This window comes from Asparagus officinalis, chromosome 7, assembly GCF_001876935.1.
Source record: "Asparagus officinalis chromosome 7, Aspof.V1, whole genome shotgun sequence".
In the NCBI taxonomy this organism is placed as follows: Eukaryota; Viridiplantae; Streptophyta; class Magnoliopsida; order Asparagales; family Asparagaceae; genus Asparagus; species Asparagus officinalis.
Window position 1 is genome coordinate 76780103 of NC_033800.1, and position 14176 is coordinate 76794278.

A 14176-nucleotide genomic window follows, 5' to 3' on the forward strand; every position below is an offset into this window, starting at 1 on the left:
CGACCTAGGCCAACTCAAGGAGAAATGGGCTAACTGTTATGGTATTTTTAGTCGCCAAATTATGGCCCCTTGCCAACAATAGGCAAATATCCCCCGTCACGCACCATTCAGTCAACTCGACACTTAGGACAGCCAGAGTCCCGACTTACCCGACTCGTCAAGTCCACATCTCGCTAGGTCGAATTGAATGGCGGTACTTGTCGGACCTCTCTCAAAGATGACTCGCTGCAAGTCTACTCAACCAGTTTATTAGTCGGTGTATCGTTGGGTCGACTCGAAACGCGTTACTTCTCGACACCCTCCGATACAAGTCAAAATGCCACTTCGACCTCGAACCCCCTGTTCACAGCGCATCGACATCACATTAAATGCCTAGCAGGCGCCATCATTTCTCCATCTCCGGTACTATTTATGATACATCGGATCACGCCGGCTTCGTGCGCCGCCTATCCTATCTCATTAATACCGAAGTGACAACGTCCATTCCGTGACCACTCCATAGCTGACACGCATAAAGTCGACGCTGACTCAGCCGCCAGCTCAAACTCGGTTGAGAAAGACTAAAATGTCCCTCCTACATGGCTATAAGAGGAAAAACTATTCCCAATACAAAGGTAAGTAATTTCTCAGAATTTTTCTCCACTGCACTTGAGAACTTGCTCAGTTCACCACTTCCCCACTCAAGGACATCACTGACTTGATCGTCGGAGCCTGCCTTCTTACGAGTTGCTATTTGTGCTGAGAAGAACAACTCAACTCAAACTTAGATATTCGGAGAAATTAGCGGTCCCTAATCAACTTTACCCCCACTACATTATCTGTGTGATTATTAACATCAACATGTATCAATTAAAATATATAACCTATTAGTATAAATTATCTTTTACCTAGAAAAGCGAAAGTTTTTAGATCAGTCTGTTCGATTATTTTGGTTTCAAAATATTTCAAAACTGAGCTAAATTGAAGTTTCCTAAAATTGAATCGAATCTTTGAAATTCGACCGGTTCAGTCAATTTGTACTAATTAGTGCTAACCTCTACCTAGGGGTGGAAATGAACCAATAATTAACAAATAGTTCGTTAATTGTTCGAGTAACTATTCAATCAAATTTAATTCGGTAGTTCATTTAACTGTAAACGAATAATACCTAATATTCAAGTTCATTAACGAATAGAATCTAACGAGATGTATATTCGATTTGTTTGCTTATCAAATAGTCATTTAAATTTTGATCGCGTATAGTTTGTATTATTACAATATGTTGTTCTATTTTCAACCCACTTACATTTTCTATTTAATTTCTATACACTAAATTTGAGAGACTTAAAGAATTTTAAATTAATTTCTAATGAAATATTTGAATGAAATATATATACATAATAATGATACAAGAATAATTTTCATTTTTAAATTTAAATACTATTTGAAAACCAAATTCTTTAACAGAATAAATATGCTTTGATATTCAATAAATATTTGTGAATATTCATAAACATTTACCAAATATCAGGTATTCGAGTTCGAATTCGAGAAACTCGAGATGTAGATATTCGAATTCGAACTAAGTTATCAAATGGAGGCCCATTTTTATCTTGTTTTTTATTGCCTAAACTTTTGCTGGAAAAATGAAAATCTACAGCTCATCAAGGCGAGGTGTAAAACATCGATTTGATTTTGATCCGAAGAGCAAAGTCCAATTTCGCGGGAAGTGGGACCATCTCACTACCCAATCCTATCCGCCTCCTGTCCCCAATCAAAACTCATCAACTTTTTTCACTTTAACCCTCCGCATAAAAGTTCATGTCATCCCCTCAAAGCCACCGGCCACTACCCTGTTGAACTTCCAAGTAACCCCTCCTCTAATTCTAATTTTTACAAAAAGACTCCCCCATTCGTACGCGTGCCTAATATTCTCTCTCCCATTGTTATTGTAGTTTTGTTCTTCACTGGAACTTTTCGCGGCGTTGAAAACCCTAAAATCGAGCGACTTCCACAAAATCTTTTTCCTCGTTGGATCCGCGTTTACTTGGACGGATACCGAGTGTACGGGCTCAGAACAGTAAGATTTCAGGTATTTTTTTCAGGGGCGATTTTTGAATTTGATTTCTCGTTTATTTTCTGTAGTTTATGTTGCCTTTTTTTTAGTTGTTCTAGGTTTCGTAAATCCGGTGCTTGTGAAATTTAATAAAAAAATCTCAATTATGAGATACTGGAACTGATGCTTTTAAAAAATGAAGCAACCTCGTTGAAATACTGTGCCCCATGCTTTGAAATGTGTAAGTTTCTTGAATTTGATGAAGTTCATTGGAGGTTTTGATCATTCTGTTCAAATTGTTCCTTGAGTCCAATTAGCATAGGGAAGTGACTCATAAAGCTCCAATTTTTTCGTATCATAATTGGAGAAGTCATGGATTAGGACTGATTGGATTCAAGCTAATTGAAGTAAGCTTTATAGCTTATGATTTTGATTTCTCGTTTTCTTATGTTATTTACTTTCGCTTTTTGAGTTTAGGTTTTCGAAATTTGATGCTTGTCAAATTTAATCGATAACGGTCAATATTGAAGTAGTATAAATGATGCTTAAAGAAAGAAGTATTTTTGCGGAATACTATAGTTCATGGCAGAAAAATGTGTATTTTTCAGGGGTTTTAATCTATTAACAAAAATATGGTTTGAATTTGATTACTGGATACGTTTCTATTTCTCCTAACAACACTAACAAGAAACTCATGATCGCCCGATTTTTCTTGTTAGAAAGTTTCACTATTGCAAACAAAAGCTGTCATTTTCTCCCATTGATGTTTTTAATTTTGATAATCCAGGGATGTGCCTTCTGAGAGGCGGTTCATAGTTGACACTTACCGCTGTGGAGATGAATTCTCTTATCCTTACTGCTGCCATAAGTGGAGGAGAAAGCTGCAGTTTTGTATTGGGATCACACATTAATCTGAGAAAGGAAGTCTTTGGTGCTGAGTTGCCAAGGAGCCCATTTAGAGGGATTAGGGGAGATTGGTTGAAGAGTTTGAAGCGTTCGGGAGGTGGAAGTGGTTATAGATTGAATGTTACTGCAAGGATAAAAAAGGCTCAAAAGCATGAGTACCCATGGCCTGACAATATTGATCCGAATATTGAAAGTGGTCATTTGAGTTATTTATCTCATTTCAAGCCCCTCAAAGAGAAACCAAAGCCGGTTACCCTTCCTTTTGAGAAGCCGTTGCTTGATTTAGAGAAGAAGATCATCGATGTGAGTTCTCTTCATAAATCCCAATATTTGGCTATACTTACTCCTTAAAGCTGAGTATGTCAACGTAAGTAGGATATGCATTATTATTACATGTGCTCCAATATATTTGGTCCTATCAGCCGTCTTCATGAAATTTACATTTACCTAACTTCTTGCTTGTTGGCATGTCTAGACATTTTTGAGACCTTGAAATATAGATTGTTTACAATAGATTTATTTTACCCTTGGAGTTTTATGTCATGAAGGAAAGTTTGACTTTTGTTATCTCTTCCTTACTTTTCTCACAGGTTCGTAAAATGGCTAATGAAACTGGTTTGGACTTCACTGATCAGATCAACTTACTGGAAAGCAAGTATCAGGAGGTTTGTGTCTTAAAGAACTTTCAGTATGCCATTTTTATTTTTTCGTACATAGAATTTGTTTCTGTAATGATATGTAATTATGTATAACTATCTAAAGTTTTAATGTTTGCAATATCTGCCTATATCAGAATCTCTTATGCTTTATGTAATGTTCTGATAGCCTAGCTTTTGTGAGTATTGATAACATTGCCTGCCTATTTTTGATCTCTTAGCCAGGTACTAACTACTTTTATTTGATTGGTTAGAGTGTCAGTGTAGCCAAATCTACATGCAAATGAGATTTACTTTTTTTAGTATGTCTAACACAGATAGTTGTCCTTATCTTAAGAAGGTTTGTCATCAATGAAGAAAACAATTGATGAAAAGGTAAAACGATAGCAACTTCTTTTGGAAACAGAAATCAATTCACTAAGACTATACAGTTTTATTTTTCAGTTGCTAGTGGACTGGCACATGCTAATTGTGGTTCTTTGTCCAAAGAAGAACTATTGCAGGATGTCAACTAGATGCGATTTACGCAATTGAAATTCATCTTCATTTAATTCCAATATCTTTAATTATAAATCAGCAGATGCCACTTGACAAATATTTATATCAGGTTTCCATCACTGTGAGAAAATACTGGGATGTTGTTATGAAACATAGATATCCTTTCACTTAATTCGAATTAACATTGGATTAATGTCAGCTTATAGGATTTATCTTTATTATGTCACGAGGTCTTGTGCAATCCCCTTTCTTCTTGATGAAGGAACCATATCATATCTGATTTCTTTCAAATATCAAATAAATAAAGCAGGATTATACAAACATGATAGTTTGATGGTATTCAAAACAAAACACTTTTGAAGGTTTGCATGCATCTTCATTGTATTTTTTGACGAGTGACGTGTGACTATTATTGCAATATGTGGTTCCCACAAGAGCGCTTCGCAGTTTTTTGGCATTTATATAATCCATCGTAGGATTCCAAACCATTATATCCCCAATAAAATGTTTAAACATAATTTTTTTAACCATTCTACGCATTAGCTTCTAAGGAATGTACATGCTGCGTTAATTGCTGAACTTTGATCTCCTTGACTTTGCCAATTCTCTTATATCCAATGGTTCTTGTGTGTTGTTTCATTTACTTATTTCTGATTTTGATGCTTAATTGTCTTCAAATGTTTTTACAGGCTTTGAAAGAATTGTATACACATCTAACCCCAATTCAACGTTTAACTATTGCGCGACATCCCAACAGACCAACATTCCTTGATCATATCTTGAACATCACCGACAAGGTATTTTCTAATGACCGACTCCCTGCCCTCTTCGCCTTCCCTCTGGTGTATTCCCTAACTCATCTATGCATAATATATGTTTTTATGTTCACAGTGGGTGGAGCTCCATGGAGATCGTGCAGGATATGATGATCCAGCTATTGTTACTGGTATTGGAAGCATAGATGGCAAAACATATATGTTTATTGGTCACCAAAAGGGAAGAAACACAAAAGAAAATATTCAGCGCAATTTTGGGATGCCAACTCCACATGGGTAATATTTAAATATCACCAAATAAAGGTTGAAATCTGCTGTTGATGGGCATGCCTTTATAGTATTGAATATTTAGTTGATTGTTGTTAGAGAACATAGCTGTCAAAAGATCTAGGTTTTTCTTTCTGTGGTATATTCAAAGTCTCTTGATCTATCTACCTCTGTCACACACACTGCATTGGTTTCCTAATTTTGGAACTGAGGGCGAAGCTACGTACTAGTCTTGAGGGTTAAGACTTTTCTCCAAAAGTATTTCCTTACAGTATATCTGCTTCTGCAATTTTGCTGACGTTGCTTAAAATATACGCTTCTGTACAGCTACCGAAAGGCCTTGCGCATGATGAGATATGCTGATCACCATGGATTTCCCATCATCACGTTTATCGATACGCCAGGTGCATTTGCTGATCTGAAATCTGAAGAGCTCGGTCAAGTAAGAATCATGTTTATTTCTTTTACTTGGTTTAGGGTTCATCAATGCAAATACTTGCTATTTGTTTGATTGTGTTTCTGTGCAGGGAGAAGCAATAGCCTACAATTTGAGAGCTATGTTTGGTCTTAAGGTCCCAATTGTCACTGTTGTTATTGGTGAAGGTGGATCTGGTGGAGCTCTTGCAATTGGTTGTGCAAATAAACTGTTCATGATGGATAATTCTGTCTTTTATGTTGCCAGGTGATCTGACTATACAGAATACAATTAAACTATTGTTTTCTATTGAGTAAATTTAAGTTTTTAATTTTCTCATTGCATTATCTGTCTTCCTTAATCTACTGTTATGTTCACCATGAGTTTAGTTTTGTCCTTTTCCTACTGTAATGGATGATTGGGAAAACAGCGATTGGAACAGCATGACAGGCACATAAATATTGGCTGGAAAATGGAAGTGCTTGTCACTGTTTAGCTTGCCAGTGTTCATGTAATCCATTAATTGTAAGAGCTCACCTGTATTTTAAGGCGTTTCCTAGCCTGTATATGTAATGTAACTTCAGCACAGATGGAAATAAAAGATACTTTATGCAAACTCCTTAAGCTGAAGTCATATATTTTTAGGACCTTTTGTCCTTTTATCAGCTGCACCTAAGCTGATCTGTCCTTCAAAAAGCATGACTAGCCACTATTTTTTTCCAGATTACATAATGGATACTTAGATTACTCCATATTTGGTCCCCACATGTTTTGAGATTAGCAGATGAGTCACAATGAAAGGTGTCTACCGTGTGTATGCTTGGTTAGGGGGTCTGGATGTGTTCTATCAACTTTTCAGAACCGCATCTCTTTTTCTAGGGATATATTTACTCTAGGGCACAAACCAATGATTAATATGGATCATCCATTTCACTCATGATTTCCTTGAAAGCTTGGCTAGATGATGGTGGTTATGCCTTGAAATTATCATTATCATCTATCGTGTCTGTTGCGCCCTGGGAGCAAGGTTTTAAATATTGGATGATGGGGAAATACCAGATGGTCAAAATTCATATCGGATTGCGGATATTGGGAAGATATTAGGGATATGTGGTAAATATCAGAACGTCATAACGAACGTTTGAATATATAGTATAATGCACTAAAATGTGATCTGAACGTACTTAATAAAATCGAACCATGCAAAATGTAAATAATATATGTTTAAGATCACTAATTAACCCTTGTAAAACAATCAAAAGTGCAAATCACATGTTACAACATTTCGTCTGATTTTTTTAGGCCAAATGTCATTTTATATGATGGGAAAATCATGATATCTCGCCCAAAAATTGCCAAACGCGGTATATTATTTTGTGACAAGTCATATAAAAGGATATATCGGTCAACATATTAGCTGATATATCGACTATATTGGGGATATATCGCCCAAAATAGTCAAAAAGCTGTAAAGGATATTTAGATACCATATCAGTTAGGGGCAAGCCCTGTAAAAGGATATATCGGGGGATATATCGTTCTATATCAGGAACATTTAAAACAATGCCTGAGAGTACCTTTGTCTGACAATTGAACGGGCATGTTATACACTATGTTACCCAGGTACTTCGATCATGATGACATACCCGTTCCCGACACTTATCCGTACCCAAACTTCATTAACACCCCTTGGATATATGCAACATTTATTCGGACACGTGCTCAATTATATATTATATTTATATGTTATAATTTAAAACACTTATCAAACACTTCTTGGATATATATCTCACGCTTCACAATGCTCACGTCCATATCTTGAATCTCGTTAGACGTAGGCCGGGTTCATTTTAGCCCATACCAAGTTCAAAACTATGATTTTAAATGGTCGATTAGGTGTCTTGTTCAAATACAAGTATCTTCCAAATATGATAATCAACATAATAAAAGAAACTTAAAAACATAATAGGAATTTTAATTTTAGTAACATGTGAATTCATGAACAATGATGATCTCATGTAAATTATTAATAGCCGTATCCCGTACCCTACAATTTACAAATTTTTTTGTGTCTCGTACCAGTACCTGCACATGTACCAGTACCCGTACCCGTACCTGTTTTCATGCAACTTAGGCTATACACATTAATTTGTTTTGCGCCTGTAATCATTATTTCTTACCTTAGAATACCGACATGTAAAGAGATTGTATCCCTTGAGAGAATCTCAGGGCAACTGCACAACTCTCAGACTACTCTATACAAATAAAAAAAATTCTGTTTCTTTCGCTATGGATGACAAGGGCAGCTAATCTTAGTGTCAGGCCTAAATTCTATCGGTTGCACGCCAGTGATTACTACCAGACTCCATTTACTTGTGCTTTCAAGAAGTTTTTGGCTCATGTTATGTCTTTGTTTCCAGACCATTAGGCTTAAGAGTTTCTGGTCATGTGACTGCCTCTAGTTTATTCACTACTAAGCAGACATACATTCATGTTCTTGTGCATATTAGTTTACCATTATGTTTATCATATGCAGCCCTGAAGCATGTGCAGCAATACTTTGGAAGTCTTCCCAAGCAGCCCCCAAGGTAGATATTTTGTCTTAATAATGTTATTGCTGTGAATGCCTTCTGAATGTGATAAGTCTTCTGTTGCTTGTTCAGGCCGCTGAGAAGTTGAAGATTACAGCTAATGAATTATGTAGACTCAAAATTGCAGATGGAATCATTCCGGTTAGTGCTTAAACTTAGTGTTCCTTTCCCTCATCTTTTTCCTTTCAATTTTCACTTAAATTACTAGTAAGTGCATATTTTCTAGAAAATTTAAAGTTTCAAAGCAAACATGAGAATTTTTGTATAACGAACCTGAACCAACAAACGGAACAACCATGTTCATTGATCGAGATAAGCTCCTGAACTGCAGAAGATAAAAGGCATTACCAGTTACCTTATAATTTTTTATTTACTAGATTATAGAGAGGTAGGTTTCTATAAGGATCTCACTAGATTTTAAGGGAATTAGTATCTATATTGTTGTCTCCGTTGGATAATCGACTTTCCTCATGCATTCTTTTCGTTGGCCCAAAAGAACTGCAAATTTGGTATAGTTAGGATGGTTATTATGGCAATGCACATAAGCACAAGGATATCTTAGCATGGACTTTGAGATCTAAATTCTAAACCTGAAAAATCATCATATAACTGATTAAAATAGTTCAAAAAGATTTCTTATTTAAATGATTGTTATTCCAGTTCCTGTCCCATCAACTATGACTGCAGGTTCTTTCTTGTTTAGCATTTGATCTTATAAACTTGGTTAACATATAACAGCTCTTACCTTCGCAATCACTGTTTCCGTCAGGACCAATATTATTGGGACCAAATCTAATTTGTTGAATATATTTCTTTAACAATTTTACTTCAACATTTTCTCTGTGATCAATGATCACAGGAACCTCTTGGTGGTGCACACACTGACCCGGCTTGGACCTCCCAACAAATAAAGTTAACAGTTACAAAGGCCATGGAGGTAAATCTTGCTTTACGCTTGCATATAAGTTGGAAACGGCTTTCTTGGAAAGCATGAAATGTACAATTTGGTTATTTTTATCATTTAATTTTCTAAGTTTATGGGTCAGGTTGTTTCGAAGCTTTGACAGTAAATGATACTGTAGAGAGCAAATTAATGCTAATAATGAAGTCAATTTGTCCTCAGCATTCCTCTCAATATAATTATAATATTTGTATCTAAACATATCTAACAGTATGGATTGGTCATGAAGTTTGATTTGGAAAATATGTTTGTTATCCGTTAGCCTATAGCTATTTCTCTAAATACTGGCAAACTATATGATACTATGGAAACCTAAAGTAGATATCAAAACCTTCTGTAAACAAATCCATGAGAGTTATGTAATCACTTTCTTCCCCTTTAGTAGTTCTTGCAATGCAACTCAGTCAAGCCTACCAATCTCGTATTACTCGTTTTTTGAGACCTCAAGTATATGCCACTTGTTGTACAACGTACATGAATGTTTTGAATCTAAAATATTTCATTAGTGAATTCTGTTAAATTACATTTACAACTGAGTTTTCTGCAACATATTATTATTTTCATGTAAAAGCCATTGCTCCTGATGAAGTTGAAATGATCATTTTTCCACACATCAAAGGCCAAACCCATCTATTTTAACATCTGACAGAAACATGGTTGTTTGCATCTGCTGACATTCATCCTTCACTCTGTGAGCTGTACGCTCAAGGTTCTATCTGGTGTAAGTTGGTCTATAAGAAAAACATGAAATAGGAGTAGGAAAGTGAAAAATAATGGGAATATATCATCTTGGACTCATACAGTCATTTCACTTTTCTGTACAAAAACTGGATTTACCTGCTCATGATGTCTGTAGCAATTGCATTCCACAACCAAACATCACGTTAACTGAGATATATTCCTATCATTATTTAGGGGTAAGATAATTTGGAACTGTATTGGAAAATAGTCAAATCAAAGTAAATAAGCTCACAAATATTATAGATGTAAAGATCAAAAGAAGGCTCTTCAAGAAGTCCAAGCTTGATCCATAACCAGCTATCATGTGTTTCCAGTTACCACTTCACATGAAAAGTTTAAGCTCTTAGATTAGTAGTAGGCCAAAAGTGTTTACATTATGACACTTGAGACACCTCTAACTTGAAAGACAATGGACACGGTTTTATGTGGAAGAAATCACACATGCATAAAATAAATTTTCTTTTTTGGTGAACCTTGTATGTAAGATGCTATCTAAATACTATATTGGAGCAAAGAGCTGAAATTGCGAAAATTGTTTTATTGCGGTACTTTTGTAAATGTCATACCAAAGTTCATTCTTTGATTATTTTTCTCCTTTATAGACTTTTTGTTTCTAATTCCTATTGATGTTCTTTATGATTTGTATCATTTAGGAACTTTGTGAAATGGACACAGACAGTTTACTTAATCACCGGCATCTTAAATTCCGGAACCTAGGGGGATTCTTAGAAGGCAGCCCGATTGAACCAGAAAAAAAAAGGAACATGAAGAAGAAAGAAGCTGACATTTCACAAGCAACAGCTGACATCGAAGTCGAAATCGAAAAGCTCAAGAAAGCAGCTCTAGAAGGTAAGAGTCAATCTCCTGGCCCTGTCATATCTAATGAAGCAGTAGAGAAACTGAAACAAGATTTAGACAAGGAAATGACCAATGCCTTCATTTCAATGGGGCTTCAAGAAAAGCTAGAATCCCTTAAAATGGAGTTATCTAAATCACCATCAAACTCACCCGATCAGTCCCTTAGTCCGGCATTGAAGGAGAAGGCAGATAGGCTTATGCAAGAATTCAAGCATAATTTATCTCGTCCTGGATCCTATCTTGGGCTAAAACAGAAGCTTCAAATGTTATCAGAAGTCAATAAGCTAGGAGAGCATAAAATTAAAGCAGAGAGATTGAAGAGTGAGATAAATCAAAAACTCCATGAACAGGTAAAGGGGAAAACGGAGATATTGAAAATGGCACGTGATAGAGTAGCAAAGGGAGAGAAGTTAAATGAGGATGAGATTAAGGAGGTGAATATGATACAGGAAGAGCTAAAGGAGATGCTCAAGTCTTTGAACTTGGAAGTTGTGGGATTGAGAAAAAAGATATTACCAACAAAACCACCAGTTTTAGAGGAGAAATTAACCAAGGCAGATGAAGTTATAAAGATGGAGATTGCGAAGGCAATTGACGCGGCTGGTTTAAATAGTAAGATTGATGAGTTGAAGACAGAGATTGCAAATGGTGCAAGTAAGGAAACGGTAGAGAAATTGATTAATGAAATAAGGGAAGGAATTATTGCCAATTTGGACTCAGCACAGCTCAAAGAGAAAGTTGCGAGTACTTTGGAGTTGCCATTGCAAGAAACAGTTGGTGCCGGTAATCAGTAAGTTGAAGATGGTGTAGAAAATTCAAGTGAGACTAGTTTGATTATGTGTAGAATTCGCTTCCTTTTTTGTTTTTTGTTTTTTTTGGAGTGTTTGGTTATTTGTTGGTGATTGCTGGAGGAACATCTGTTGCCTGTAGAGTATTTTTGGTGCTAGAAGATGTATTTGAAAATACCGTAAAACATAAAAATAAAAATTAATGAATGAACAGTCATGCTGGACTTATTGTAATCTTTTGGTATTCTATTTGTTAACTGTGTATCTGATGCTGTCAATAGAAGTAAAAAGTTAGCTTTAGTTGATGATGAAAGCTTTGACAGCTGAGCTAATATTTTGACAATCTATTTTTCAAGGAGCCTGCCAAGATGCGTGGCATTTACTTATAGTTTTAGGGTTAGTTGCCGATAGACTTCATGTAGCTCTATTATTGCAGATAGACACCCCAGTGATTTTGGACTATTTTACGCTCTGGAGGTCTATTTATCAATAAACAAATTTATCTTTCTTTGAGGGTGAAAGAGTCAAAATATTTCACTCAGGGGTCCATTTGCAACAATAGGACTACAGGGGTTCCATATACAATTGGGCGATGGTATAGGGGGTCTATCCACAATTAGGCGATAGTTTGTAGCATTCTCTTTGTGTCAAGATTAGGTTGGTCATTCTCTTGATAAACACATGCATATATTTGATCCATCTGATGTACATTTAGGCCAATGATGATCATTATTACATTGGCGCATCTTTTCGTTGCCGCAATTGATTGTATTTGCTCCTTTCATTTCTGCGTCTCTCTCTAAATTGAGGTATTGGCTACCTGGTAATATTTGTGAGCTACATTGGCATAGGATATTCTGAGAGGGAAACACCGGTCCATAAGAGGAGCATAGTGGCAAGCATAAAGACAGTTATCGGTGTCCATTTGAGTGCAATCACCTGCTCGTATAGAAATCATATGCTTAGTACTTATTCGCAAAATGTAGGTCTTAAGCAAGATAGATATTACCTCAAGAGGATTAGAATTCCATAGAGTTGATTCTGGTTGCAGGTTTGTTTCTGTTGTTTGTTCCATCCCTATCATGAGCAACACTATAGATTTAGTGCATGACTCGAGTCTATGTTCCTAGTGAGATGACATTTATAAAGGGTTAATTTGCACGTATAGTATCGCTGTTTGAACTTAATACCCCCATGTTTCATTTTTGCAGATAGACCCCTGGGTTAAAATTTTTTGAATCTTGTACCTTGGGTTAAATTTTGGCATATATTGCCCATGGGTAAAATTAGCGAGTCTATGTATAGGACCAGTCAAGAAAATTTAACTCAGGGGACTTTCTACCAAAATGAAACTACAGGGTTAGTAAGTCCAAAACAACGATTGCTATTGGGAGGTCTATATGTTGACCCATTTATAAATAATCTATGATAAGATTTATTTAGAATATAAGTCTGTGAAGGATTTCACCCGATGCTTGCCCTCGACTAACAACTTTGGAGAATTCTTCTGTAACAAAATCCAGGTCTTGTTTGCGGTTTGAGTTCAACTTAGCAAGGTTAGCCTGTGTTCTTGTATCCAAATACTTCCTTCTGATGTTTTCAATCGCGTAATCTGTAGAAAACGTCACATAAAATTTATCCTTACTTCTGCACAAATGTCCGAAATGCATTTGAAAATAAAAAAGATGAAAGGATATTACCGAATCTTCTACATGTATATGGCATCGAAAACGACTCCATCAATTTCGTATCTACTTTCTCGAATTCTTGCAGGAGATCTTGAAGATAGAAGAAGGCTAATTTTCTCGGGTACCATGACTCACAGAGTGTAATACAACAAACTCTATTTCCAATGATATAACTGTCAAGAAAGAAACATATCGATAATCCATATCGATAAGGTGAATAAAAATGAGGAAGAAGGAAGTAACATACTGAAAACAATGGTGATCAATTAAAATGGACATTTTTGGACTTGATATTGCCCCTCTTGAGATCTCTTTAAGAATAAGTTCCCCTTGCTGCCTGTAGTAAGACGAGACGTCATTCTCTTCATTTAAGTACACGGGTGATTGAGCTAAAGGGAGGCCATCATCCAATCTTGCTATCAACGTTAGCTTAACCATCCTTGTACTTTGATCTCACAAGTTCTTGACAAAGCAAGGTTCTAAGATGAGAAATTTATATGAAGGTAGAAGATGTTAATGGTGGGAAAAGAAGAGGGAGATGGATTCAAGAGGAAGTTATACCTATTTTTGTGGAAAGAAAACTTTGGTTGATAGGGGAAGGTTTTGGACAAGTTGAAGGAGAGGATATCTCCTCATTTGTTATTTGCTTTTGGTGTGATTCTATGGGATGGGGTTGCATGCAAGAAGAAATGAGACATAAATTGCTAGCCTTCGGCCAAGATGTTCCTAGTCTTGACTTGAGGGAATTAGCCAAATTTTATATAAATAATAAGATCGTTTTTAGCAAAGCTATATTCTTCTTTTTAGTATTCAAGATATCGAATCATCCAAGTACTTTGCTAAAAATAGAACACCGACGCTTGAAAAGTAGAACATAAAAGACAAACTCATTCCCGTGACCAGTGTGCATATAAAGTTATGTTAATTTATCTCTCTGTGCTTTCACATTTCTTTCATTAGCAAATAAAATGATAAAGAATCTCTCTTCTTTTTCTT

The 14176-nt window shown here is 35.9% G+C and overlaps 2 protein-coding genes across 3 annotated transcripts; one reads left to right on the forward strand and one right to left on the reverse strand.

Moving 5' to 3' along the window:
- On the forward strand, positions 1922 to 11728 carry LOC109846884 (acetyl-coenzyme A carboxylase carboxyl transferase subunit alpha, chloroplastic-like). 2 transcript variants are annotated; one of them, XM_020416123.1, is made up of 11 exons: positions 1922 to 2071; positions 2823 to 3244; positions 3532 to 3606; positions 4785 to 4892; positions 4987 to 5147; positions 5466 to 5580; positions 5666 to 5820; positions 8090 to 8141; positions 8217 to 8285; positions 9004 to 9081; positions 10500 to 11728. In XM_020416123.1, the coding sequence occupies exons 2-11, from the start codon at positions 2873 to 2875 to the stop codon at positions 11496 to 11498; spliced, it is 2184 nt and encodes a 727-aa protein (XP_020271712.1). In that variant the 5' UTR covers positions 1922 to 2071; positions 2823 to 2872; the 3' UTR covers positions 11499 to 11728. The 2 variants fall into 2 exon arrangements, with proteins under 2 accessions (XP_020271712.1, XP_020271713.1); XM_020416124.1 differs by having other exon boundaries at positions 1926 to 2059.
- LOC109850019 (25.3 kDa vesicle transport protein) lies at positions 12043 to 13806 on the reverse strand. Its single transcript, XM_020419913.1, has 6 exons — positions 13742 to 13806; positions 13428 to 13642; positions 13193 to 13353; positions 12961 to 13104; positions 12502 to 12569; positions 12043 to 12431 (listed from the first exon to the last, which is right to left on the reverse strand). Exons 2-6 carry the CDS (start codon positions 13616 to 13618, stop codon positions 12330 to 12332), a joined length of 666 nt encoding a protein of 221 aa, XP_020275502.1. The 5' UTR covers positions 13619 to 13642; positions 13742 to 13806; the 3' UTR covers positions 12043 to 12329.